This window comes from Nansenia antarctica, assembly GCF_963989245.1.
Source record: "Nansenia antarctica genome assembly, chromosome: 3".
NCBI classification, from domain to species: domain Eukaryota; kingdom Metazoa; phylum Chordata; class Actinopteri; order Argentiniformes; family Microstomatidae; genus Nansenia; species Nansenia antarctica.
The window spans coordinates 14,193,929-14,221,428 of NC_137688.1; the positions used below are offsets into that span (position 1 = coordinate 14,193,929).

The 27,500-nt window shown below is 48.2% G+C and overlaps 3 protein-coding genes across 4 annotated transcripts in view; 2 read left to right on the plus strand and 1 right to left on the minus strand.

Moving 5' to 3' along the window:
• Positions 1-9,811, plus strand: part of ppp2r2ba (protein phosphatase 2, regulatory subunit B, beta a) — a gene marked incomplete at both ends in the record, with an annotated part of 39,335 nt that extends 29,524 nt beyond the window's left edge. For both annotated transcript variants that reach the window (XM_080525737.1, XM_080525738.1), the window contains 7 exons: positions 143-255; positions 3,295-3,472; positions 4,364-4,528; positions 7,853-8,022; positions 8,587-8,678; positions 8,971-9,094; positions 9,656-9,811. In XM_080525737.1, coding sequence (XP_080381863.1) covers positions 143-255; positions 3,295-3,472; positions 4,364-4,528; positions 7,853-8,022; positions 8,587-8,678; positions 8,971-9,094; positions 9,656-9,811 — 998 coding nt within the window. The remainder of the gene's footprint in view (positions 1-142; positions 256-3,294; positions 3,473-4,363; positions 4,529-7,852; positions 8,023-8,586; positions 8,679-8,970; positions 9,095-9,655) is intronic.
• Positions 9,812-12,884: 3,073 nt separating this feature from the next.
• gpr151 (G protein-coupled receptor 151) lies at positions 12,885-14,219 on the plus strand (the record flags this gene model as incomplete). The annotated part of the gene is made up of 1 exon (XM_080526948.1): positions 12,885-14,219. One exon carries the CDS (start codon positions 12,885-12,887, stop codon positions 14,217-14,219), a length of 1,335 nt encoding a protein of 444 aa, XP_080383074.1.
• A 3,153-nt stretch (positions 14,220-17,372) lies between these two features.
• adam19b (ADAM metallopeptidase domain 19b) overlaps positions 17,373-27,500 on the minus strand; it is a gene marked incomplete at both ends in the record, with an annotated part of 34,111 nt that continues 23,983 nt past the window's right edge. Inside the window, 8 exons of the mRNA XM_080526949.1 lie at positions 17,373-17,396; positions 22,733-23,092; positions 23,250-23,340; positions 23,437-23,566; positions 23,798-23,906; positions 24,298-24,375; positions 24,802-25,015; positions 25,169-25,277. Of these exons, the coding sequence (XP_080383075.1) occupies positions 17,373-17,396; positions 22,733-23,092; positions 23,250-23,340; positions 23,437-23,566; positions 23,798-23,906; positions 24,298-24,375; positions 24,802-25,015; positions 25,169-25,277 (1,115 nt within the window). The remainder of the gene's footprint in view (positions 17,397-22,732; positions 23,093-23,249; positions 23,341-23,436; positions 23,567-23,797; positions 23,907-24,297; positions 24,376-24,801; positions 25,016-25,168; positions 25,278-27,500) is intronic.

Sequence of the window (27,500 nt, forward strand, 5' to 3'; positions counted from 1 at the left end):
GGGCAGAGCACTCACCACCCATACTCACTGTAGCATGCTTTTCTTTTAACATTCAGAGGCACTCTCTCTGTGTCTTTCACTGACCCTTTCTCTCTCTCTCTTTCTGTGTGTGTGTGTGTGTGTGTGTGTATGTGATCTCCAGATAAGACAGTGAAGCTATGGAAGATCAGTGAGAGAGACAAGCGTCCGGAGGGGTACAACCTGAAGGACGAGGATGGGCGGATACGCGACCCGACCACCATCACCTCCCTGCGGGTGAGAACACAACGCTGTGTCACATCACGTCACATCACACTGGATGTGATATACTGGGTGTTTTACAAGGATGTCACAACACACAATAGCAATGTCACAAAAGAAGGTCAAAACAACTTTAGGTGTGTATAGATTGATGTCTAGTCCAGATTGGTGCTGAGTCATGCAGAGCTTCCTGGTGAATTGTGATTGGATGCCATAAACAGTAGCCCTGAGGTAAACAGTTTTTTTTTTATTGTTTCTTTTTAGGGTATTTCTGCTTTATTGGGATAGAGACAGTAGAGGTTGACAGGAAGGATGGGTGAGAGAGAGGAGGGATGCAACATATGTCAACGGACAGAATCGAACCGGGGACCCTGTGATTACATTGAATGCGCCTTAGTGTGCTATGCCACCAAGCACCCCAACAGAGTTTATTGAAGTCGCCTCGAGAGGCTAACCTCGGATCGGTTTTGCATTAGCATCATTTTAGACCCCTATTCTATAAGGTTTTGGGTGAGATCAGGGACTCATAATACCACACTAGCAATGTGCCAATATCTCACAGTGATGCCCAAGGGTGAAGAAATAACAAATAAATGCAGTTTTATGTTATTGACATTAATACTTAACGATGTCTCGAGCAATATTACACTTCTAAATAAATTGAGTGAAACCGAGTGTGTGCGTGTGTGCGTGTGTGCGTGTGTGTGTGTGTGTGTATGTGTGTGTGTGTGTGTGTGTGTGTGTGTGCATGTGTGTGGGGGGGATCAGTTTTTAGAGATCACTCAGACTGAGCTCACATGCTCAGGCCTAGCATTGATAGATGACCCTGTCACCATCACACACACACACACACACACACACACACACACACAAAACACAAAACCACTGGCCTGGAGCAAGAGAGAGAGAGAGAGAGAGAGTGAGGGAGAACAAGTCAGTGATCTATATGTGCACTGAGACGAAGAGCATGAAGGGGATTATCCCTCCCCCCCCCCCCTCTCTCTTTCTCTCTCTCTCTCTCTCTCTCTCTCTCTCTCTCTCTCTCTCTCTCTCTCTCTAATTTGCTCCCTTTCTCACCCTGTTCACCCCACCACCCTGGGTCTTTAATTTTAACACAAAGAGACCAGACAGGGCAGAGGGAGTGTGTCATTACTGCTCTCCCCTCTATGTCTGCCATAGTAGATTAATGCTGAGTTCCGCAGTATGTCTCAGTGTGTGTGTGTCAGTGTGTGTGTGTGTGTGTGTGTGTGTGTGTGTGTGTGTGTGTGTGTCAGTGTGTGTGTGTGTGTGTGTGTGTGTGTGTGTGTGTCAGTGTGTGTGTGTGTCAGTGTATGTGTGTTATAGTGTTTATCATCAGAGACCTGGGGTCATGTGACAATCGGGAGACTGTGGCCGTCCTGTTTACAGGGTGAGGCGAGAGGGGAGGAGAGGGGATGGGATGGGAGGAGAGGGGGAGAGGACAGGACAGGAGAGAAGAGGTGGAGAGAGAGGAGAGAGAGGAGAGGGGGAGGGGAGGAGTGGGGGAGGAGTAGGGCAGGAGGGGAGGGGGGAGGTAATGTATCCCCCAGCATGGTGAGCGAGAGAGAGGATAAGAGCTTTACAGTAGGGAGACGCTGGGTCTGTGACAAGCCTGTCTCTCTGTATCAGTCACAGTGGAAGGTGGATAGGGTCCATGTCACTGGGAGCCTTCTGGTTCGCCCTCCAGCTCCCAGTGAACTACACTGAGATAAACTGATACCCGTGGAGCGGTGGAGGCTGGCGGAGGTCCAAATCGGCGGATGGGCTCGTTGTAATAATAATGGAACAGAAAACACACATTTTGTTTTGTACCGTTCCTAATTCCGTTGGTACCATTTTGAATTCTTTATTCTGTACCCTCCGTTACCGTTCCTCCAGCCTACCCCTGGCGTGGAGGGATGCTAGTCTGTGCCTCTGTGTCAGGCTGAACTGTGGTGAGAGAGAAATACAACAGCCGGCTCCGTTTGTCCTCCGTTCTCCCCCACTCCTCTCTTTCTTTGTCTGTGTTTTTATCAGTTCAGCAGGGGGGCTTCGTGCAGGCTGGGGTTGGAACTCTTTGATGCAGCAGCAGTGTGTGTGTGTGTGTGTGTGTGTGTGTGTGTGTATATATATCTGTGCTCCTTTTCTTTCATTTCTGCAGAGTTCAGTTATCATTCCTCTGCAGGGCCCAGTAATGCCCTCAGGCCATTCCCAGCTTCTCCAGTTTATCTCTCTCTCTCACACACACACACGCACGCACACACACACGCACACACACACACGCACACACGCACACACACACACACACACACACACACACACACACACACACACACATGCACACAGACCGGATCAGAGCATATATAAGCAGTCATGTGAGAGAGAGGAGAGGAGAGCTGCTGACATGCTGTCCACCATCCACACACACACACACACACACACACACACACACACACACACACACACACACCACCGAACAGCCGCGGAGAGGCAGACATTCACAGTGACGTCCACCCAGCGTCTGACACTATAAAGGAACAGCCCTGTAGGCTTTTCCAGACACACTCTTCTCCTCAATGTTCTCTCCGTCTTCTTAAGAGTCGTGAGGCAATTGTCATTGATGTGTTGTGTTCTATTTGTGGTGTTACCAAGGGAGGTGAATTCAGCGCCTCCAGTGTAGCTTAGTAACCATGCCCAATCAGTGGGGGGCTGATGAGAATCCTCCTTCACATCGGGTGGGGGGGTCTGCCAACTGTGTCTGAAGAGGTGTCAGTCTCGCCCAGAAATGGGACGACTAACTGGTATTCAGCTATTAAGACAGACTGACAGACAGACTGACTGCTGGGAGAGGGAGGCCATTCACCACAGGGGGGTTAGCCGTTAAAAGAGGAGGCCCCCGCCAAAACACCGTCATTATCATCACCATTATCAAGGCCTTTCAGTGAGTCACGCTCTTACATTTGGAGGAAAAAAAATAACGGCTTTTAATTCCTTTCTCTCCCTCCTCCCCCACCTCCCCCACCTCCCTCCCTCCCTCCCTCCCTCTCCATCTCTCAGGTGCCGGTGCTGCAACCTATGGACCTGATGGTGGAGGCCACGGCGCGGCGTGTGTTCAGTAACGCCCACACCTACCACATCAACTCCATCTCGGTGAACTCTGACCTGCAGACGTACATTTCCACCGACGACCTCCGGGTCAACCTGTGGAACCTGGAGATCACCGACCGCAGCTTCAGTATCCTGAATGTTCACACGCACACACACACACACACGCACGCACGCACGCACACACACACACGCGCACACACACACACACACAGACCCTCTCCCTGACTAACACACTGACTCTCTCCCTGGCTAACACACAGACCCTCTCCCTGACTAACACACTGACTCTCTCCCTGGCTAACACACTGACTCAGGCACACAGCAGCAGGCTAGCACTCGCCTAGCCTGTGACGTCGTTAGGCCTGGGCATCGTTAGGCTTGGTTGTCCAAGGCTACAGCCCCAAATGTTTTATGAATCGCCCCGGATCTCCGGACCCCCCCCCCCCCCCCCAAAAAAAGTAAAAAAATAATAATCATCATCTAGAACATCGCCATCGATTTAGCGCAAGCACCCCCGCCTCAACCAATAACTCTGCTAGCCCCCCCACAGCCACCCCGCCCCCCCACAGCCACCCCGCCCCCCCTGACCAAAATTACAACAAAGGGCTAAGCCCCCAAGGTTTCAAGATCCTAACAATGCCTCTGCATCTAATTACTGTATAACACCATGATCCATATGTATATATGTATATGGTATCAGGGGAGGCTGGTGGAGGTAGAAATCGGGGGGGATGGGGTCATTGTAAGACATGGAATGGAATGAGTTATACAGTAGGTGTATGGGGATATACATAGATATATGTCGTATAATATTCTATGACGTACAGTATATATTATAACATTTATTCAGTTATAGGAGGCCAAACTGTCCAGGACAACATAAACCGAAACCGCAATTTCATAAATCACTATCCATAGGAGGAGGAGGAGGGTCGTGGTTTGTTCTACCGTGGCTGTCTATAGATGTTGTTGTTGTTGTTGCTGCTGTCGTTGTTGTCCCTGAGCCCGTGTCTCTCAGACATCGTGGACATCAAGCCGTGTAACATGGAGGAGCTGACGGAGGTGATCACGGCGGCAGAGTTCCACCCCCAGCAGTGCCACACCTTCGCCTACAGCAGCAGCAAGGGTTCCGTGCGCCTCTGTGACATGAGGCAGGCCGCGCTCTGCGACACTCACTGCAAATGTGAGTGCCGGGCAGGATGTGTGTGTGTGTGTGCATGTGTGTGTGTGTGTCTGTCTTTCTCTCTCTGTCTCTGTCTCTCTCTGGGTGGGGGGGTGCCGGGGGGGGGGGAGCAGCGAGTGGAAGAGAAGAGAAGGATAGAAAGTACGATAGAAAGAGAGATTTTGCTTGAACTTCACCTTTGTCCTACTCCAGCGAGTAAACGTATCATATAACCTCCCTCTGGTTCACAACACTAGGATTGATAACACAAATACGCACACATCAATACTGCTGCTCTCTCTCTCTCTCTCTCTCTCTCTCTCTCTCTCTCTCTCTCTCTCTCTCTCTCTCTCTCTCCCAGACAATGGAAGCCTCTCATAAGCCTTAGCTCATACGCATACACTCAGATTGAATGAATAATGAATACATTGACATTTAAGATGGGAATCGATGGGGTAAGAGCAATAACCGTGTTCCCCAATGGAGATACCTTGTTGTTCAATAATGTCTGTTATTTCCCAAGCCTTATCGACATGCTCACTGGTCCGGATACAAAGACATCCTGTTGAATTTCACATGAGCATGTGGCCTGAATATTTAAACACATTTGGGATTGCCTATTACCCAAGAGGGCAATATTCAAAAACAGCAGATTTCTTCAAACGCTTGCTTTGATAGCCATGTCTTCAGATAAGACCAAAGGGCAAAAAAGATGGACTCTGTTTATTTGATATCACATACAATACACACACACACACACACACACACACACACACACAAACACACACAAACACACAAACACTCCACACAGCAGGCAGGTGGCTCTGGTTAGCCTGAGGACAGGTCTGTTAATACAGTCCCACACTCTCTCTGTGTGAGCTCATATGGCCGAGAGCATTGTTAACCCCCCCCCCCCAATGCTCAACACAATCACACACACACACACACACACACACACACACACACACACACCACACAGACAAACACATATTCCCCCCTCTCCCACACCAATAAATCTGGGAGGCATCCTGTAGACTGCTGGAATTAATCAGTGTTATAGTGGTGTGTGTGTGTGTGTGTGTGTGTGTGTGAGTGCGTGTGTGTGTGTGCGTGCGTGTGTGTGCGTGTGTGTGAGTGTGTGTGTGTGTGTGCGTGTGTGTGTGTGTGTGTGTGTATGTGCAGCACTGAGCCCCAGGCCAGAGGCAGAGGGACCATACAGCCCCCGAAGTCTCCCCGGGGACCCCATTATACACCCCTGGAACCGGACAGAGGGGGGCTTGAATGAGGGGGTTGGGGGGGCACACACACACACACACACACAGACACACACACACACACACACAGACACACACACACACACACACACAGACACACACACACACACACACACACACACACACACAGAGATGCTTCATGAGGGAAAACACCTGCAAATCCAGAAGGGTTTAAATAGGCCTAGCACTGTGACATTGATTTGTTTTTCTTTCCCCCCTCCGTCATCCCCCAATTTTCCATCCGTCATCTTGTGTCCCTTGTTAGACTTCCCACTGACATATCACACAGCCATTCTCCTCCCATATCAACAGAGCAGGGAGGAGGAGGGGAGGAGGAGAGGAGGGGGGAGAGGAGGAGGAGGAGGAGGGGGAGAGGAGGGGGAGAGGAGGACGAGGAGGAGGAGGGGAGGAGGAGAGGAGGGGGAGAGGAGGAGGAGGAGGAGGGGAGGGGGAGAGGAGGAGGAGGAGGAGGAGGGGAGGAGGAGAGGAGGAGGAGGAGGGGAGGAGGAGAGGAGGGGGAGAGGAGGAGGAGGAGGAGGAGGGGAGGAGGAGGGGAGGGGGAGAGGAGGGGAGGAGGGGAGGAGGAGAGGAGGGGGAGAGGAGGAGGAGGAGGAGGAGGGGAGGAGGAGAGGAGGGGGAGAGGAGGAGGAGGGGAGGAGGAGGGGAGGGGGAGAGGAGGAGGAGGGGAGGAGGAGGGGAGGGGGAGAGGAGGAGGAGGGAGGAGGAGGGGAGGGGGAGAGGAGGGGAGGAGGAGGGGAGGGGGAGAGGAGGAGGAGAGGAGGGGGAGAGGAGGGGGAGAGGAGGAGGGGAGGAGGAGAGGAGGGGGAGAGGAGGAGGAGGAGGAGGGGAGGAGGAGAGGAGGGGGAGAGGAGGAGGAGGAGGAGGGAGGAGGAGGAGGAGGGGAGGAGGAGGGGAGGGGGAGAGAGGAGGAGGAGGAGAGGAGGGGGAGAGGAGGAGGGGAGGAGAGGGGAGGAGGAGAGGAGGAGGAGGAGGAGGGGGGAGAGGAGGGGAGAGGAGGAGGAGGGAAGGAGGAGAGGAGTGGGAGAGGAGGGGGAGAGGAGGGGGAGAGGAGGGTAGAGAGGAGGAGGAGGAGAGGAGGGGAGAGGAGGAGGAGGAGGGGAGGAGGAGAGGAGGGGGAGAGGAGGAGGAGGAGGAGGAGGGGAGGAGGAGAGGAGGGGGAGAGGAGGAGGAGAGGAGGGGAGAGGAGGAGGAGGGAGGGGAGAGGAGGAGGAGGAGGAGGAGGAGGGGAGGAGGAGAGGAGGAGGAGGAGGGGGAGAGGAGGGGGAGAGGAGGAGGAGGGAAGGAGGAGAGGAGTGGGAGAGGAGGGGGAGAGGAGGGGGAGAGGAGGGGTAGAGGAGGAGGAGGAGGAGAGGAGGGGAGAGGAGGAGGAGGAGGGAGGAGGAGAGGAGGGGGAGAGGAGGAGGAGGAGGAGGAGGGGAGGAGGAGAGGAGGGGGAGAGGAGGAGGAGAGGAAGGGGGAGAGGAGGAGGAGGAGGGGAGGAGGAGAGGAGGGAAGGGAGGAGGCGGCAGGATGGGAGGGAGAGGAGGGATGGAGAGGAGGAGGAGGAGGAGGAGGGCGGAGCGGAGCGGCGGGGGAGAGGACGGAGGAGGACGGAGGAGGGGTCGGAGGAGGGGAGGGGGAGAGGAGGAGGAGGAGGAGGGGAGGGAGGGAGTACAGTACAGTAACTGACAGCTAATGATAGAATGTTTGAGCGTCCCCAGAGAGATGGCCTGTACACATACGGGCCGCTGGCAGAGTCAATATGAACCATAACAATATTTACGGGGCATGTTGACCCATGGCTCTATCCCCAAGCAGAGAGAGAATCTACTCTTACTGTAATATGTTCTCCATGGAAGTGACTGGTATGCAACCTGCAGCCAGGAGGTGTGGACCTGTATGGCACAGGGGGTCTAGTGCTCCCCCTTGGTAACCAGATGATCCTGATGTTGCCCTCAATTGCACAACAATCATATTCAGATTCAAACCAGAAACATGAAGATGACATTTCCTTTTTTCTTTCTTTCTCTCTCCATCCGCCACTCTTTCTCCGTCTCCGTTCCTCTCCCAGACTTTGAGGAGCCGGAGGACCCCTCCACTCGCTCCTTCTTCTCTGAGATCATCTCGTCCATCTCCGACGTGAAGTTCAGCCACAGCGGGCGCTACCTGATGACACGGGACTACCTCACCGTCAAGGTGTGGGACCTCCACATGGAAAACAAGCCGGTCGAGACGTACCAGGTACTCTGTGCTGTGTGTGTGTGTGTGTGTGCGTATCTGTGCATGTATATATGTGTGCGTTCGTGCATGTGTGTGTGTGTGTGTATCTATGCGTGTATGTATGTGTGCGTTTGTGCATATGTGTGTGTGTGTGTGTGTCACTTTATATTTGCCTCTTGGCCAGGTCGTCAAATGAGAATCAGGGCTCTCATCTCTCCACACTGGTCAGGTTAAATAAATATATGGTTCAACAAATTCAATCAAATAATATTGATTTCAGCAGCCCCCATCACTCAACATAATCACATGCCACTGTCATCCAGTAACCCCAGAACACTGTCATCTTCACCAATTACCTTTGGAAGACATATCGAGCTCTGTGTCCGTTTGAAGACGGATAGTGTCTGTTTCTCTACTACCGAAGCCTACAGGGGTCAAACCTCCTGCTGTGGGGTCCTCGGTGTCATGTCCACACTGTCACAGACAGCCATACTGACAAGGTCAGGCCTCCACATTGGAAAGGTCAGGCGATAGATGCGTGTCATCAGATAATAGGCATAATAATCCCTCTATTTGTGTTGGCAGGTGCATGATTACCTGAGGGGCAAGCTGTGCTCTCTGTATGAGAACGACTGCATCTTTGACAAGTTTGAGTGTGTCTGGAATGGCACTGACAGGTGAGTTAACGCTCTCTATCAGTGGGAGGCTGGTGGAGGCAGAAATCGGAGGACAGGCTGCATGGAATGGAATGAGGAATGGTATCAAACACGTGTGTTTAAAACCATTGTTCATTCCATTCATGACAGTGACCGCCATCCTCCAATTTTTCAACCTCCACCAGCCTCCCCTGCTCTCGATTTCTCTCTCTCTCTCTCTCTCTCTCTCTCTCTCTCTCTCTCTCTCTCTTATAGATCCCCCTCTCTCTCTTTCTCTCTAACCATTCCCCCTCTTTCCTCTGTTCCTCACCAGTGTGATAATGACCGGCTCCTACAACAACTTCTTCCGGATGTTCGACCGGAACACCAAGCGTGATGTCACCTTAGAGGCGTCCAGAGAGAACAGCAAACCCAGAGCCATCCTCAAACCACGCAAGGTATCACACTAACACAGTAACACAGTACATTATAACACCGTCTGAGCCTCAAACATCAAAACTAACTAAGATTACACTATAACACCATCTGAGCCACCCACAAAACACGCAAGAGACAGTTAGTTGGTACTAACCCTCTACTTCTGAGTCTCCCGGCAAGGCGAATAAGCATTAGTGACTTTTAACCATGTATAACCACAGCCCTTTTAGCTCCATTAGACCCCATGTATTCACTGTTTACATTCATGAGCACCCCCTGCTGGTAGAAAAAGAATGTGTTGCAGGAGTGGGAGTTTACAGTGAGTATTCAGTGTCTTTGACATTGGTATGAATGGAGTGGGAGTTCTCCTGTATACAGTGTATTTGGTGTAACACTGGTATGAATGGAGTGGGAGTTCTCCTGTATACAGTGTCTTTGGTGTAACACTGGTATGAATGGAGTGGGAATTCTCCTGAAACAGTGTCTTTTGTGTAACAGAATGGAGTGGGAGTTCTCCTGTATACAGTGTCTTTGGTGTAACACTGGTATTAATGGGTTCTGTTGTGTTGGTCCTCCCTCAGGTGTGTGTGGGAGGTAAGCGGCGTAAGGATGAGATCAGCGTGGACAGTCTGGATTTCAGTAAGAAGATCCTCCACACCACCTGGCACCCCCAGGAGAACATCATCGCCGTGGCAGCCACTAACAACCTCTACATCTTCCAGGACAAGGTCAACTAGAGGTCACAGACCCAAGACCCCCCCCCTGACCCCTGACCCCACGCATGAGGGGCAGGAGGGAGATATGGAGTAGGAGGGAGAGGATGGAGGGATATGGAAATGGAGAGAGAGAGAAAGAGAAGACCCCCTTTTATGTGTGTTAACCTCTTCACTGAGGCGTCCTCCTCCTCTCCTTGTCTAGTTTGCTGTTGGTGTAATGTTTCACAGCTCTGCCAAGGACATGCAGGGTTTTTTCCGAAAAAGGGAGATTTCCGGTATTTGAATGGGAATGTTTAGACTCAGACAGTGGGCATTTTGGAATGTGGAAATGTTCAGCCTGGACATTAGGATACAGTTGGGATAACATGACTGAAGATGCTGAAGTGAAAACTAGTTGCCCGTCTGCACAAGCCACGCCCGCTCCTCAATCTGACTTTTAATTTATTTTATTTATTCATGTGGACGCAATGAATAGAGGAAAAGGGGGCTGCTTTTTTTTCTGTGCAACCAGGGAATGACTGCATGGATGAACTGAGATGTAGCAGCCCTCTGGAGTCATTGTGTCCTGATTAAAAATGCTATGACAGGACAGAACCTAGAGAGAGAAAATAGAGCACACAGCCACCCAGAACCCTTAGAACCCAGCTGTCATGGCTGCCGCTTGTGAAGTAGCGCTATTAGCCCCACTGTCCTCCTGTCTGCATTCTGCCCTCCCGCCACTAGGGCACATCCGCCCCACCCTGGGGTCTCCTTCAGAGGCCATTGGACAGTACGACAGGCCGCAGAGTCTCTGGACAGGAAATGACTAAAACTGAACTCTGTAACCCTCGCCTACTCAATAGTACTGGAACTCTGAGAGTGGATGATCCTGCCCGGCGCTGTGAAACAACGAGGTTAAGGGATATGATTGGCCCCTTGTTTTGTGTCTCTGAAATGAGACTGTAGTGAAAGTTGGTGGTTTTTATTTAATACTGTCATTTTCGGAGTCCATTTTGTTTGTCGATGATTCTGTTTAGAAGCTGTGGTGCCTTCTTTTGGTATGTGGGGTTGATGTAGTGGGATGGGGGGGGAGGGAGGGGAAGGGAGGTCTACACAGGAGTGTGAATGTTTTTACAAGAAATGTTAACTTAGAAAATTGCTTCTTTTTTTTTTTTCTTCCTCGAAAACAAAAAACAAAAAAAACAATTGAGTTCCCAGATGAGAAGTACTTGAAGTCATGTAGTCAACATTTCGTTAGGACTGACTGCATGCTTATGATTTCAGGATGGTTCCAGTCCATCTCTGTTTGATACCACTAGTATGCATTATGCAGTGATTGTGTAAAACGTAACTGCTTTTGCACTTGTAACCCTGCAGTTGATGTGATATTACTCATAGAAACACCCCATTCCTGTGTCCTTTACTACAGACTGTTGCTGTGCCTGTCTATGTTTCTAACCCAGAGTGGGATGAAGTTGCCCTTAGACACTGGTATCAGTTTTGATATCCCCAGCTAATGGCTACGGTAGGGATTTTGGGCAGGGTATAATGTAGGTTATTCCTTGACCTGTGCTTAAGGGCAACTTCTACCTGGTAACCAGAAAAAAACTTCTGGAGATAACCAGGAACAATTAAGGAACATGCTGACCAGCAAACCGATGTTGAATTTAAAAATTGGCAAACATTTGGTTACGGTTAGGGTTAGGGCTAAAGGTTTGGTTAAGGTTAGGGTCAGTTTTAGGTTTTGACCTAGTCGGGCTGTCAATGGGATGCTGGTCAGGAAGGTCCTTTTAGTGTCCCCCGTAGGTAACCAGAGAAGGCACAGTGTCATGACTTAACCTAACCTGTGATGAGGGCTATGTGTGATATCAGGGAATTTTAGAAACAATTCCTTAAATGGAGCAGTCTAAAATGTCTTCTAAACAACAACCGATGTGAAACAAAAAAACGTTTATAGCTCAGAATGTATTGAAATGCAATTAATTGCCATGCAGTCTTTATGTTACTGGAATTCCTTTGAATAATAAAAAAAAAAAGTTGTGCAAGTTCAAATCTAAAATGCAGTTTCTGTCTGTGTTTCATTATCATGGTAAACATGAGGATGGCCTGTCAGTGGCCAGGTTAGTAATAGGAATGAATCATCACGATTTGATTACATCATAAATATTAAATATAGGGCCAACGGATAACTGTTCGTCTCAGACCCCGGGATGAGCTCCATGCTTTCACAAAACGGTGTTTGAAAGGTTAAGCAAGGGCGCCCTCACCTGGATTAAAATATGAACTACTATCGCAGGCAAGCTGGAACACAGTAGGCTAGGCTTGATGCTGCGATGTTGGCATATGAATGTATTTAGGCAAGAAAGTTAATTTGGATTCGGTTATCATTGTGCAGAGCGCAAAGGCTTATCCAACACTTGCCATAACTCTGTAAGAACTGTTACATTCCCAATGGGAAATAATTATAAAGCAATTATATTGAAGCAATGATCCGGTTACTTTTTTGGACGCGAATATAAACCAGAATCACTTTGTGGAAGGTAGGCTACAGACGGACAATGCTTCCGTTTATTATTCATCTTCAAATAGGCCAGTCCCCTCACGGTAATGCATAATGCTTGTTTATTTCTACGGTACAAAGTCCTTGATAAATGCTTTGAGACTAATGTGTTGTGTAGTGAGTTTTCAACGGCAAACGTTTTAATTGGCCCCGCGAGACTGTGGCGACGCGCAGAGCTCAGCGCGCGCTGTCAGTTGGGGACAGCAGCTGTCAATCACACCACATCTTTATAAGCGTGCGCACGGACGCGCCTGTCGCACCAGATAAGCCCGTCTCCAGACAGACAGGAGCGCGACTGTGAGCTGATCGATCCTAAACAGATGCGATTAGAAACAGAGGTTGAATTCACGTTGAGATTAATCTATCTCTCTAAGCTTATCTTTAGATGAAATATTTTTCTTCACATTAAGCCACTTTCTTAGTGTCTTAGTATCCAGACTACCTTTCAAACACTTTTTTTCCAGCCTAACATTTTCACCAGTCTATTCTTGATACTGTCTGCTTTGACGGTCTTTTTTTTTTACCACAAGCCTACAGTACCTGCTTTTCCACGGGATGGATAAACTTGCCAGTGTGAATAACCTAACCATGGGGAACAACTCCATTGACAGGCAGTCGTTCTTCGACCGGGGGTCCTACCAGCACCTAAACCCCGGGGAGCTCCGAGTCTTAGTGCCCGTCATCCTGGTGGTCATCTGCGTCCTGGGCCTGGTGTGTAACGTCACCGCCATCGGTGCCCTGTTCTCCAACGCGCGCAAAGGAAAACTCTCCATCATCAACTCCCTCATCCTCAACCTGATGTTCGCCGACTGGCTGGTTCTGGCATTCGCCATCCCTTTCCGAGTCGCCGCCTACTCCAAGCCGAGCTGGACGCTGGGCTGGCCCGTGTGTCGGACGGCCGAGTGGTTCCTCCACTCTTGCATGGCGGCCAAGAGCTTCACGGTGGCCGTGATGGCCAAGGCTTGCTACCGCTACGTGTCCAACCCCACCAAGCAGGTGAGCGTCCGGCTGTACTCCATCCTGGCCGTGCTGCTGCTCATCTGGCTGTCCGCCTGCTCCGCCCCGGCCCCGCACTGGCTGTTCGCCACCCTGCAGACGGAGGAGAGCGGGGGGCTGGTGTGCGTCCAGGTGGTCCCCCCCGAGGCCAGGAACTTCATGTCCGTCTATGTGAAGGCCTATCCCCTGGGGGTGTTCTGTGCCCCCTTGAGTTTCGCACTGCTCTACTTCTGGAGGGCGTACGGGAGGTGCCAGCGCCGCAGCAGCAAGACGCAGAACCTGCGGACCCAGATCCGCTCCAGGAAACTCACCTCCATGCTCTTCAGTCTCACCGTGGCCATGGCTACCATGTGGCTACCGCAGTGGGTGGTGTGGGTGTGGGAGCGCCATGTGGCAGAGAGAGAGAGCGAGGGAGGAGAGCCCCTCGTCTCTTCTTCTTCTTCTCCTCCTCCTCTCCTGCTTTCCCTCTCTGCCCAGCTGCTCACATTCTCTCTCTCTCTGGTCAACCCCCTCATCATTCTGTCCCTGTCGGAGGAGTTCAGAGACGGCTACAGAGGGCTGTGGAGGCGTATCACACTCCGCAAGCATCCGACGCCCAAGCCTGGTCCCCACGCCCCCACCGCCCACCAGTCTCCCATGCCTAGACCGGAGACCTCTGGGCAGCGAGACAGAGGTCTGGGCTCCAGTCCCAGCCCGAGCCAGAGGCCAGGAGGAAATCAGCAGCCCCAGCCGGAGCAGGGCGATAGGGGGGAGGGAGATAGCGTGAGCCTCAGAGATGGAATAGTGCTGCCAGACTTGGAGCAGTTCTGGCATGAGAGAGAGTCGGGCACGCACGCCGATGAGAACGATCCAATACCCTGGGAGCACCAGGAAGGCAAACAGGGGAGGAAATGAGGAGAAGAGACATTCTGCGCCCGTTGCAGTAATTCTCCTCTCCTCGCTCTTTCTCTCTCTCTCTCTCTCTCTCTCTCTCTCTCTCTCTCTCTCTCTCTCTCTCTCTCTCTCTTCCTTTTTCTGTCTCTCTGTCCTGTCATGTCCTCTCCTCTCCACTCTCTGTCTCAGTGGTCAGACCACAACAACAGCAGCTATACAGACTGACCTCACCAGACTGTAGACTGTCCACTGTACAGTCAGCACACCTAGAGACCTAGAGATGGTATTCAATTAAACTGTGATAATGAATGATAACATGATGAGATAAAAGTGTTATTGTGGTGGAATAGAACAGTGATTTGTTATATGCCATTGTCCCAGTGTTTCATAAACATAAAGTATTCTCCTTTCCTAAAGTTAGTAGGAAATTGTGCTATGTGCTTAGATGGCATTGTTAGGTTAAATACATTTTTCAACATCTTTCAGGTAATCATGTAAATGCACTCACCGAACTTTATGAGGAACACCTGTCTGTCAACAGTCCAAGCTGGTGGAGGCGGTGTAATGGTGTGAGGAATGGTTTCTTGGCACACTTTGGGCCCGTTAATACCAATCAATCATGACTTGAATGCCACAGCCTATTTGAGTATTGTTGCTGACCATGTGCATCCCTATGGCCACAATGTACCCATCTGCTAATGGCTACTTCCAGCATGCGTGATGCAACCATGTCATTATGGACCAGAATCTCAAAGGAATGTGTCCAACATCTTGGGGAATCAATGCCATGAAGAATTGAGGCAGTTTTGCGCGGAGGCCCTACCTAGTATTAGTATAAGGGAGGCCCTACCTAGTAGTGTTCCTAATAAAGTGTTCGGTGAGGGTATAAAGTAAAGTAATCCCCAAAATGTTAATAGTTGATATATGGATTATTTATTACATTAAATATCAAATCAGAAAATTGTAAATAGCCTATTCAAAAAATTTAAACCATATACAGTGATTTTATTATGGAACAGTATTTGGTGTGACAGTTGTCAGCAGGTGTCAATTGGTGTTGCAGATGTGGAGGTTGTTTTGTAATTATCATGTGTCTGTAAAAAAGTTGTTTTCAATAAAGTGAATCACAAAAATCGTATTTGTCTGACTTGGTATTTCCCCCATTCATCTGTGATGTATTCTCTTGCACTGAAATGTAAATAGCTCAAAAGCATACAACAATGTCCTAACATATAACATATTCACAAAACAGTACCAAAGAGTACCATGCTCACAGATAATTATCAACCAAAGTGTAAGGAGCTGAAAAGGTTGGGGCTCCCTTGCCGGCTGTGGATGTTGTTCTTGTGGACGGCTGGAGAGATGCAGTCCTTGGGGCTTTGGACACCTGCCACAGGACTCAGCAGGCTGCAGAACCAGGGCTTGGCACTGCTAATGACCTCTAGTAGTCCATACACACGAACATGCAAGCAGGGACCACCCCCCCCCTCCCCCCCCCATACACACACACACACACACACACACACATACACACACACACACACACACACACACACACACACACGCACACACACACACACACACACACACACACTCTCTCTCTCTGTCTCTCTCTCTCTGTCCTAATGACTAGAGAGAGTGAATCACCTCAGGATAGACCCCTGTTGACTTTGAGGGGCATTAAAAAACATTAAATGGATAGAAGGTCACTCATTAGAATTTCTGTGGGTAGTAATTACTGCTAAAGGTTTTGCTTTGAAGACTGATGGGCATACTATGAGCTCTGTGGGGGAACTCCTAAGGCTCCCTCTTTCCTTTGAGACCACTGATTTGCATGGGCTGGGATAGGTTTAACACTTAGTGCAAGATCTCCGTAATGTAGCTCAAGCGTGAAATGGATGGAGCTATTTTTAGCAACAGTGTGCATTCTCATGTTCATAGTCCCTTGTGGTTTTGTTTCCATATTGAAGTCGACACCAGAGGGCAGCCTACTAGATAAAGAGGAACAATTACTCTGTTGACATTTTAACTGCCCTTTCCGGTAGAATTGTTTGATTATTACTTTGTGTGACAGAGAGCAAGAGAGCATTTCTACAACCTTTATTGTGTTTTGGCAGACTTGAGAACCGTGGAAGAGGAGTGCATGATACTCCTCAATCGTCTGAGGAGACGTAGGAAACTAAGAAAATGGTATGTTCCCTGAACAAGTCAAGAGTAGATGATGGGGAATTCATGACACTTGTCTGGCCCATGTGATGCATCGACGAGCAAAGGCATTTCCAATACTTTCGCATGTCATCAACCAGATATGATGACTTACTTCATCGGGGTGCCCCTCATATTTCATACCAAAGAATGCTAGCTTGCTGTGACCCTTTGATACTTGGTCACTGGCAGGAAAGTATAGTTGCCAGTTACAAGTTGGGAACCTCAACAGTGTGTAGCATCGTCTCTGAGGTGTGCAAAGCTATCTGGTCTATCCTACAGAAAGACTTGGTTGCTTACCCCTCCGTAGCACAATAGGCCAAAGATCCACCAACAGTGCCACCGAAGGGTTGAGTGAGGTATCAGCGAAGTTACAATTTTGCTTTGCATCTAGGAGCTCTGTGCGCTCCCCGTGTAAGCAAGGGGGTCGCCCATGTAGTGATAAAACGTATGTCACCGTGCGGTTGTATGGCCCTCAAAGCAGTATGCTGGAGACCCTTCCAAACCATTCACCTATCAGGTGAGATGAGGGAAAGGAGGCGATGAGAGGAAACCATTGACCCAGCGGTTGTTTGATCGATTGTCGTATCTGCGATAACTGTGTACTCACCATGTCCAACACTGAGGCCCTGTGTGAATACTTCTAATCACTTATCAAATCTGGAACCAACATGGTGCAGATCTGAACACTAATATACATGTATATATATATATATATATATATATACGGTACATCTTTTTAAACTGTATCTGGTTATTTAGATGAGGGGAGTTGAGTAGGAGGTTGAGAGGAGGAGAAGAGAAAAGACGGGATAAATGGCGATGAGAGAGGAGAGGAGAGGAGAAGAGAGAGGGGGAGGAGAAGCTGGCAGTGAAACCTCACACTGAGAACCCCCTCCCCCTTTCTCCCCCTGCTCCCTCCCCCTCTGTCGCCTCTCACCTCTCTCTCCAGACGACATTTCACTCTCATTAATCTTTGATGGCGACCTTTCTCTGCCAGAGGCAAGCGCCACAATCACAGGAGCACAGGAGCATTTAACACACGTAACCCCCTACCAGTCCCCAGGCTAACTCGATACCAGCCCCATGTGGAACCTCTCTATCGCTGACAATGTTTACCATGTTCATGGAACACCTTATGCGATGTGAACATTATGGTGGAGGTAGAAATCGGAGGGCAGGCTCATTGTAATGCATGGAATGGAATGAGGAATCACGTGGGTTTGATACCATCCCTGTGAGTTTAATACCATCCCTCATTACATTCTATGTGTTACAATGAGCCCGTCCTCTGACATCTGCCCCCACTAGCCTCTCCTGGTACAGTAGTAGTATACAGTATATAGTTATATTATATTATACCAATAGTAGTATATATAGTTATATTATATTATACCAATAGTAGTATATCATTGTTTTTTTATGTAATCTCTATATCTCTATCAATGTATGTCAAACAATACCCACTGGAGCCAGGAAGAGACATACCTTTCTCTCTATCTGGGATACAACCTGTCCATAAGCAGATAATGAGGGTCAATCACAATCGGATGCAGGTTATTTTTTTATTTTATTTTTTATTTTCCCGTATGGAGAAAGCTGGAGGGGGGGAGAGAAAGGAAAGGTCAGAGAAGTGGAAGAAAGGAGGGAGATAAGAGGGTGTAGACTAGAAGGCAGGTGCAAAGAGAGGGATGGATAGAAGAAGAACATGAAGAGGGAAAGGTATAGGGGGAAGCAGAGAGTGAGAGATAGAGATGGAGGAGGAGGAGGAGGAGAGAGAAAGATTGATGGATGGTATAAAGAAAAGCAGGGGACAAAGAGGGAGAGAGGATGAGAGAGGATGAGAGAATAAATGTTTAAGAAGAGAAGGAAAACAACTCAGTCTTAATGAGGTCATTATGCTTCACTCCACGGGGCGGTGGTTTCAGCAGGTGAGCTCGTCACCCTGCCCTCTCCTGAAGACCTCTCCCTGCCCCTTCCCTCTCTGCACCCCTCCCCCCTGCACTGAGGGGAGTCGGGGGTGTCACCACGGTACATTTCATCTCTCAGCCAACAATCATCTCTAATAAATGATGCACCACAGGGAGCGACAAGCTAGCTAGCGCTAATTAGGAGAAGCAGGTGTGGGTGGCTGTAATCAACCCTTCCCAAGCCTGTGGCATTCAGGCCCGGTCCTACCCTACCCAAGGAGCTAAGCATTTACCCCGGCCCGTGCCCTACCCGGGCCCGAAGCCTATTTTCACGCTGTGATGACACATAGCTTCTCCATCTTGATTCTTGCGGACATTTTTTTTTTTATGGCGGGAACGCTACCGGTGTAGCTATCTCGGCGTTACAGAGCCCAGCCCGGCCCGGCCCGGCCCGAGCCCTATCTATAGGGTATAATATATTCCAAATAAAACCGTCCCTAATTGGTTCATGGCATCGGGCCCCGTCGGGCTTGCAGACCTCTACTTCCACCAACCCGACCGACATGTCAAAATCCCCTACCTGTCCCTCTGCCCTTTTGAGCAACCTCCCCCCAACAGCCCCATGGAGCTTCACCTCTCACATAAATGATAAATGTACTGCACTTGTATAGCGCCTTTATCCAAAGCGCTTTACAACGGCCTCTCATTCACCCATTCACACACACATTCACACACCAATGGCGGCAAGCTACCATGCAAGGCGCCGGCCCGCTCACTGGGAGCAATTTGGGGTTCAGTGTCTTGCCCAAGGACACTTCGACATGTGGCTAGTCGGGGCTCGAAGTGATGATCTGTCAACCTTGCGATCATAGGCTGCGCCACAGCCGCCCCAAACACGTGTGTTTGTGTGTGTGTATGTGTGTGTGTGTGTGTGTGTGTGTGTGTGTTTGTGTGTGCGTGTGTGTGTGTGTGTGTTTGTGTGTGCGTGTGTGTGTGTGTGTGTTTGTGTGTGTGTGTGTGTGTGTGTGTGTGTGTGTGTGTGTGTGTGTGGTAGGGGGTTTAGGTTAGGGGGTCTGGCCTTGATGTTGAGGGTCTTTTGATTTTCGTAAATCTGTCTTTCATCTCAGTGAAGGGGACAGTGATGCAAAGGGCAGGCACCTTTCTACCCCTCAGTGTGGCTTTGAGGGGGGGCTCTCTTTTTAATTCTCTCTCTGCTTCTCAATTGATCCGAAATTGATCGTTTAAACCAGGAGTTGTTAGATTAAACACAGGCTGTTACTGTTACGGGGAAGGCTCAGGTTTATTTGTTTAGCACATTTCATACAACAGGGGCAATTCAAAGTTCTTTACATACAGCATTAAAAAAAGGTAATAAACATCAGGGAACCATTAGACTGTGTTCTACTACATTCTATTCTATTCAGAACTGACTTGTTCTAATCTATGTCATTGGGAAGTGAGTTCTTAATCATCTCTGGCTAGACTGATATAATTCTAATATGACCAGACTTCCCTAGTCTGAGGAGTGGGTTGTTGACCGCGGACAGATGCGGTTGTTACATTGTTAATGCGAGCTGAATGGAGGCAGCAGTTACTGACATTAGGAAAGAATAGAGAGAGGTGGAGAGAGGAGAGGAGACATGTGAGGGAGGAGGAGGAGAGAGGGGAGAGCTGACTGTCCATTCTGGTCAACAGCAGAATACAACAAAGCAGCTGCTGGTATACAGTACTCATCTCAGAACCAGGGGAATGGAATGAGGATGAAATGGAATGAGGAACGGTTTCACACACATGTGCATAACAAAGACTCGCATTTGATTCCATTCCTCATTTTGAAACCCAGAATCTCACCACATAATAAAGGTGATGTCATTTTGAGTGTAATGCTGTGTCGTACCAGCAGAGGGCAGAGCAGAGCCCTCTGGGTAAGCCCTCCCTGGTCAGGATAAAGTACATGCATGACCTGTTATGGTTGTAGGCCCACTAAAGTGACATTGATTGCATATCAAATCATTTTGGGGTAAATGTAGGTTACATACTTTTTCACAATTAAAATGCTACAAAAGGTTGAGGGGAGCAAGAAGTAGCTTTTTTGCTTAGCATAATTTCCTAAACACAAACATAAGCAAACTGTATTGTAAATGAACAAATATCAGCAGAGACATATCCATGTTTTTTTCTTCTAGTTTATTTGAAATCAAATCAAATTGAAGGCACAGTGTTTCATACTGCCTGACTGACTGAGTTTGCATAGGTCTGATGGGAAGTTTCAACATGGCTGCTAATGATATATATTTCCAAAAACATAATAAATAATAGCCTACACTATGTATTCTGCTGCCATAATACAACACATTTCAATAGGATCACATACTGTGTACAGTCTAGTCCTAATGTTACAGTACAGTTCTAGTCCAGATATACTGTACTAGTCCTAATGTTACAGTACAGTTCTAGTCCAGATATACTGTACTAGTCCTAATGTTACAGTACATTTCTAGTCCAGATATACTGTACTAGTCCTAATGTTACAGTACAGTTCTTGTCCAGATATACTGTACTAGTCCTAATGTTACAGTACAGTTCTAGTCCAGATATACTTTACTAGTCCTAATGTGGAACCAGCTAGTCCAGACATACTTTACTAGTCCTAATGTTACAGTACAGTTCTAGGCAATAGAACACTGTCACTTTTCAAAAAGAGTATATAATAACACCACAACATTGTGCAGGTTTGCAGGATAGTTTGGTCTTCAATGGGTTCGTTGAACATTTTACACTGCTACGCAGCGTCTTAATCTACACATTATGAAGGACAATAACAAAAACTGTACCAGGTCGTAATAGCAGTGGACTTCAAACGCACTAAAGGTATCAGTCGCCATTCTGAAGGCACTTGGCAACCGGATGTTCAAAACAGTACTGTTCAGAAACATTCATGAAAGTACTCAAAGATCTTGAATGCTGCCCAGATATGTCCACTGTTAACCCCGGGTAAAACCCATGGAGGTAAAAGATGGGTAAACCTTAATGCAAATAACACCAGCAGAAAAGGTGGGTAAACTGAGTTTACTAGGGTTTACCCTCCAATGCATCACTGGTTATACCAGAGTGTTCTAACATTCCAGGAGGCAATAATGTCCAGGTCTGGATGGTCTATCTTACACTTTCACCACAGCTATTCAACACAACGTACACAATATAAAAACATTTGGACACATTTTAACAAAATAAAAAATAATTTTCAAATAGTTATTGCTACATAGGACACACATGTCTGTCATCTTAGGCATAAGCGTGTTTTACAGCATGCATGATGTGGGACCATCATGGGTCCACGTATTCCAGTCTAAATCCTGCTATCATTTATTCACACACAAGAAGCATAAGCATCACAATCTAAGCATGACGTTTTCTTTTCTTAATATAAGATATTCCCTTATGACTCATGCTCTTGTAGGAACAGAATATTCCGTTACATAGGCTACAATGTTGTAAACATGTTCATTTTCTCTGTTTGCTCCTAAGCTCTGACAATAAATACACCTGAAAAACAGCATTTGGACACGTGAGACTGTGTGAGTACGCAGACTGTGTCAACACGCACACACGACAAAATCCACCAGGTCCAGCCATAAATATTACAAGTATGCAGGATGTCTGGTTTCAAGTGGGTAAGGCAGACATAGAGGATGGTAGAGAAGGGGTCCCTGTGTGTCCTGTGGCCATCTTGTATCACAGTGACATGTTCTCTCCCCAGTGACAGCTGACAGGGTGTCCCTTTAGCTACCGTGGAAACAGTGGAGGCTGGTGGAGGTAGACATCAGAGGACGGAGCCCGTCCTTCCATTTCTACCTCCACCAGCCTCCCCTGCTTGGAAGAGATCTCTGGTATTTCACTGCAATCACACCGGTGGTCCTCAGCTTTTCCCTGAGATCTTGTTTTGGGATCTAGATCGAACATAAAAGAGAAGAAACAGGGTGATGATGACGTCAGTTTTCCAAATCAGAAGACGGCCGCATCTCTTGATGGCCAATAAGGAGGGCGCATCATTTGAAAACAAATACATTCAAATAAAGAAACCAGTGTTACCAGATAATTGACATTTACCTGATCTGCTTTTTCTGTCCAGCAGATGGCACCAGTTTAGTCTTTCCTCTTTTCAGCTCGTTTGCTGACACCTGCTGCTTCCCACTCTGCTGCGGTCCCTACAACAGACAGCTAACACTCTCAGTAACGTGTAGGTATCAAAGGACAACATCTCCCTTAAAGAACTATATACTATACTATAATGCTTTTTTTTATCTGTATATATCTGTCTCAGGGGAGGTGTAGGTACAAATCAGGAGGACGGGCTCATTGTAATGCATGGAATGGAATTATCCTCTACCTCCACCAACCTCCTCTGATGTGTCTTACCTGAGAGGGTTTGGTGAGGGGACAGGGGGGCGGGGGTCTGTTGGGGGGGTCAGGTCTGGCTTTCAGAGAGGCTGAAGGGGAGGGCTGGGGGCTGGGGGTCAAGGAGGGTAGAGGGGGAGGCTCAGCATATTCTGGAGCTTCACACTGTTGTGTTGTGTAGACGGGCATGGGAGGAGGCTGGGGCTGGGGGTAAGGCTGGTGCTGTGGAGGGGTTTGGGGCTGGAGAGAGGAATGAGGCTGGGGTTGTCTCTCCTGCTGCCCCCCCGCGTAGGCAGGTATGGGAGGGGGCTTCACTGTCGGACGCACAATAGCGTGTCTGGACCTGGAGCAGGACGGGCTCGGACGAGAACTGGACTTGTCCTAGGAACAGACACACAGACTACTATGAAGGATTACTATGAAAACAAAAGAAACTGAACTGACTGAAGTTGGAAGACAGACACTATACAGCATTGTGTTTAAACTGAAATATATTTATTTTAAGTAAAGGAATACATATATCAACAGGTTCACTCACCGTTCTGTTAAAGCCCTGTATCTTCAGCAGGAACGCAGGGTTGGCATGTCCGTTGGCATGAGGAGGTTTTGCCTCAGCAGGGACGGGGCAACTAAGGGTTAAAAACAAAACTGCAACAGTCAGTAGTGCAGTTCATCACAAGACAAGTGTCTGGTAAAACATACGTCTGAATGGCTGAATCACACACATTGGCGTTGGAGGCAGGACAGAGGTTTTCAGAGGGCGGAGTTTATGCCTGTAGCAGCACCACAGTCCCACAGCAGCCAATAGCACGAAGAGAACCAGGGGCAGGAGCAACAGAACTTGGAATAGGCTGTCTATTAGGGCGAAAGATAAACAAATAAGGTCAGTGCAAACATGAGCCTGTTAATAAAATCCCGACAACAATAAATATCAGCACTTCATCAAAAATACCAAAGCAAATATCACACTATTGTTGATTGACTTACTGACAGACTGACTGACTGACTGACTGATTCATGCATTGATTATTTGGTTGATTGAAGGATTGATTGATTGATTGATTGCATGATTGATAGGTATCTCACTGTTGTTGTTGACAGGTCCACTGTCGGCACTCCCACCATTCCCCTCCTGGTCGCAGAGAGGCGGAGCCCAGCCTGAGTCACAGTGACAGTTGTGGTTGTTGTTGCACAGCTGCGGAGGAAGGGAGAGAGGAGAACCACAATGACACCGGTTCATCTGCCAACACCACCAGACAATCAGTCAACGTACAGTATATGTATATTGTATATTCACGCACAATTCATTTGCAGCTCGTAATTTAAAAACAAATATTTCGCATGACTGGAATGAGAGACTGAGGTACAGCAGGGTCGTCATGACGACACACAGTGCAGGGCATGGCTGCCAGATTCACATAGCTTCCGTAGGCTCAGGCTCAATCCTCCTCTAGTTCTCCCAAAGCAGATCCCCCCCCCCCCCTCCCCCAAACCCAGACCCTACCCCGCCTAAACCGGACCATACGCCTCCTGACACTTGACCGCTGCCAAACCCCGCCCTCACCCCTCCTTCAACCACATCATACCCCATGGCTGTGGCACTTGGCATTGCACTCGTCCGCCTTCAGGAACGACGCGTTGCGGCACTCTCCTCCGAAACAGATCTGCGTGAGAGGAAGAAAGAGAGAGAGAGAGAGAGAGAGAGAGAGAGAGAGAGAGAGAGAGAGAGAGAGAGAGAGAGAGAGAGAGAGAGAGTGAGCCGTCATCATCATAAGCACACGCATGGCAGTCTGCCACATAACAGAGCTCTTTAGAGGACTAAAAGACATGCAGTATATCTACACTAATAGAACACTAAAAGCATACAGATTCACACATGCACACCCAAGCTCCAGCCCAAACCCATTCCTCAGCCTCAGCCCCAGCCCCCAGCCCCAAGCCCCAGCCCCAGCCCCAGCCTCAGCCCCAGCCCCAGCCCCCAGCCCCAAGCCTCAGCCCCAACCCTAACCCCAGCCTCAGCCCCAGCCCCAGCCCCAGCCCCAAACATCAGCCCCCTCCTCTACAGCTACAGGCCCCAGCCCCAGGCTCACCCCATCTTCTCCACACTTGGTCCCCGTCATGACCAGGCCTGGGTCCAGCGTGTCCCCCTGGCTCTCGTCCCCTTGTCCCGGCCGGTACACGTGAGTCCCCCTACACAGGATCTTGCGGTTCCCCACCCGGACCGTGGTGTCTATAGGCACAGCGTTGGTCTCAATGGGCTTGGAGGCAGTACTCAGACACTGGATCTTCCCACACTTGGCATCGCTGAAGTGAAGAAATAAGCATTTATAGGTTATTATGCAATCTCAGTTTGCATGGATTTCTGGTCTGCAGAAGTGTTGTACCGAAGTCATTCTGAATGGCCTTTTTATGTATGAATGAAGGAGGAATGAATTGAGTGTATCAATGACTCCTCACCTGTCCTTGCAGCCCTTGTACTTGCCAACAAGGTCCTTGCCGCAGTTCCCAAAGGAGTCACCTGCCTCGTTCACCCGCTTAAAGCAGAGGTCAGGGGCAGGACGGGCATCTGCGGTTTGGAGCATAGAAAAAAAACAGACACGCGCACACACACACACACACACACACACAGTCACACACACATAAACAGAAACACGCACACACGCACGCACACACGCACACACGCACACACACACACACACACACACACGCACACACGCACACACGCACACACACACACACACGCACACACGCACACACGCACACACACACACACACACACACACACACACATACACACACACACACACATGCACACACACACACAACGTGTTATTCCACTGCCTGCTAGTGAACAGATGGTATCCCACACTACAGTGACTATCATAACGCCTCTCCTGTGAAGTCCTCTCACACAGTGAATACAGAAAGAACCTGAAACAGGAGCCCTGTTCAAATACAACCCCTAATCCCTCTCTGCAGCACCTACTACGACCATTATGGCGCTTTTCCACTACCGTGCCGTACCGTGCCGGGCCGCGTGATCCCAGTTTGATTTGCTTTCTCCACTGCCAACCGAGCCGTACCGGGCCATAGTACCCGTGCTGTTTTTAGTTCCAGTTCGAGAGGGGTACTTTCGGTACTTTTGTGCCAGGCTGTGTGTGACATGTGACGCTGCAGACCGTTGATTGGTCAATGGAAATCGTCAACATCGTCATCCCATGTTCATAGACTTCATCGCTAACCGCCATTTTTAAATACCACAACAGATTTCACTCTCAAATGTCACTTACTGTTTCTGTAATAACCTATTAATAAAGATAAGAAAAATTATGATAACCATCTTATTATCTTAGTTTAATGTAATTTCAATGCATCATAGAACTTTTATTTACAACAAGCATAACAAAAAAAATCGCTATTATGGCGATGTGCTGTGCCTATGCTAGACCGTTCCTCAGTCCAGCGCACTTCATCATCCTGCTTCTAAAACTGCCATCCCCCCTTTTCATCCCTTATGTCATTTTATCAATGAACATGGTATTACTGTTATTTCAACATTTAAGCCTCTTTCACACATAGTTCCCTATCATTTCCATGGAATCCCAAGCTGTGCTGACCAGGCGTTTTCGCCGTTCACTCATGAGCCAAATGCTAGTAGATTCGCGTCTTGCTCCCTTTAACACATGTCAGCGTTTCCCTGGTTGCACAATCTACTAGAACTACTAGATCTACTAGAACTGAAAGCGGCAAGTAACAGGCATGTAACATCCATATGCTGTATAAATAAATATATTTGACTACCAGCAAGACACTGGAGCACTCGTATATATAACAAACGCAGAGATTGTATGAGCCCCGCTGTCAGTCCAATGGGAGCGTCAAGCACAGCCTTTCCATAGAAATACATTGCTCCCTGTCTAACATTATATATCTAACGTTACATGTTTTAAGGCAACATGATAGTGTTGCATTTTGACATCACTATCACTGTGCATGATAGTGCTGCATTTTTACATTATTGCATTTGCCCCCGTTGAGCTGTATACCGGCACTTATTAAAGTGAAGTGCTCTTATGACACTTAACTCCTCCTACTGTCACCGCTCGTTCCTGGTCTGTTGTGTATAAAGGAGAACATATCCTACCCGTACCATACCGAACTTTTCAAATGCGTGCCGTGCTGAGCCGTACCGTTCTGGTCAATGGAAAAGCCCCATATGGCTCTGGAGAGAAACTCAGAACTACACAGATAAGTTAACTAGACAGATAAGATTGCCAGACTGTGTATACCACCTCAAATTAATTAATTTATGCCCAGCCAAATCCATGTTTAGAGGTAGCTAGCTAACATTACATTGATCATACTCGTAAGACTTTTCACTTTTCAAAAATGCGGGTCGAGAGAGAAGTACAATTTAGATTTTTTTCTGACTTTTATTCATAAATAATTTTTTAGGACTTTTATTCAGATTTTTTTTTTTTAGGACTTTTATTCAGAATTTTTTTTTTCGGACTTTTATTCAGAAATTATTTTTTAGGACTTTTATTCAGATTTTTTTTTTTTGTACTTTTATTCAGATTTTTTTTTTTTTAGGACTTTTATTCAGAAATATATTTTTTAGGACTTTTATTCAGACTTTTTTTTCTGACTTTTATTCTGAAATTTCACCGACAATGCATGTCTAGCATAGGCACAGCACATCGCCATAATAGCGATTTTTTTGTTATGCTTGTTGTAAATAAAAGTTATATGATGCATTGAATCAATAATCTTTATTAATACGTTTTAG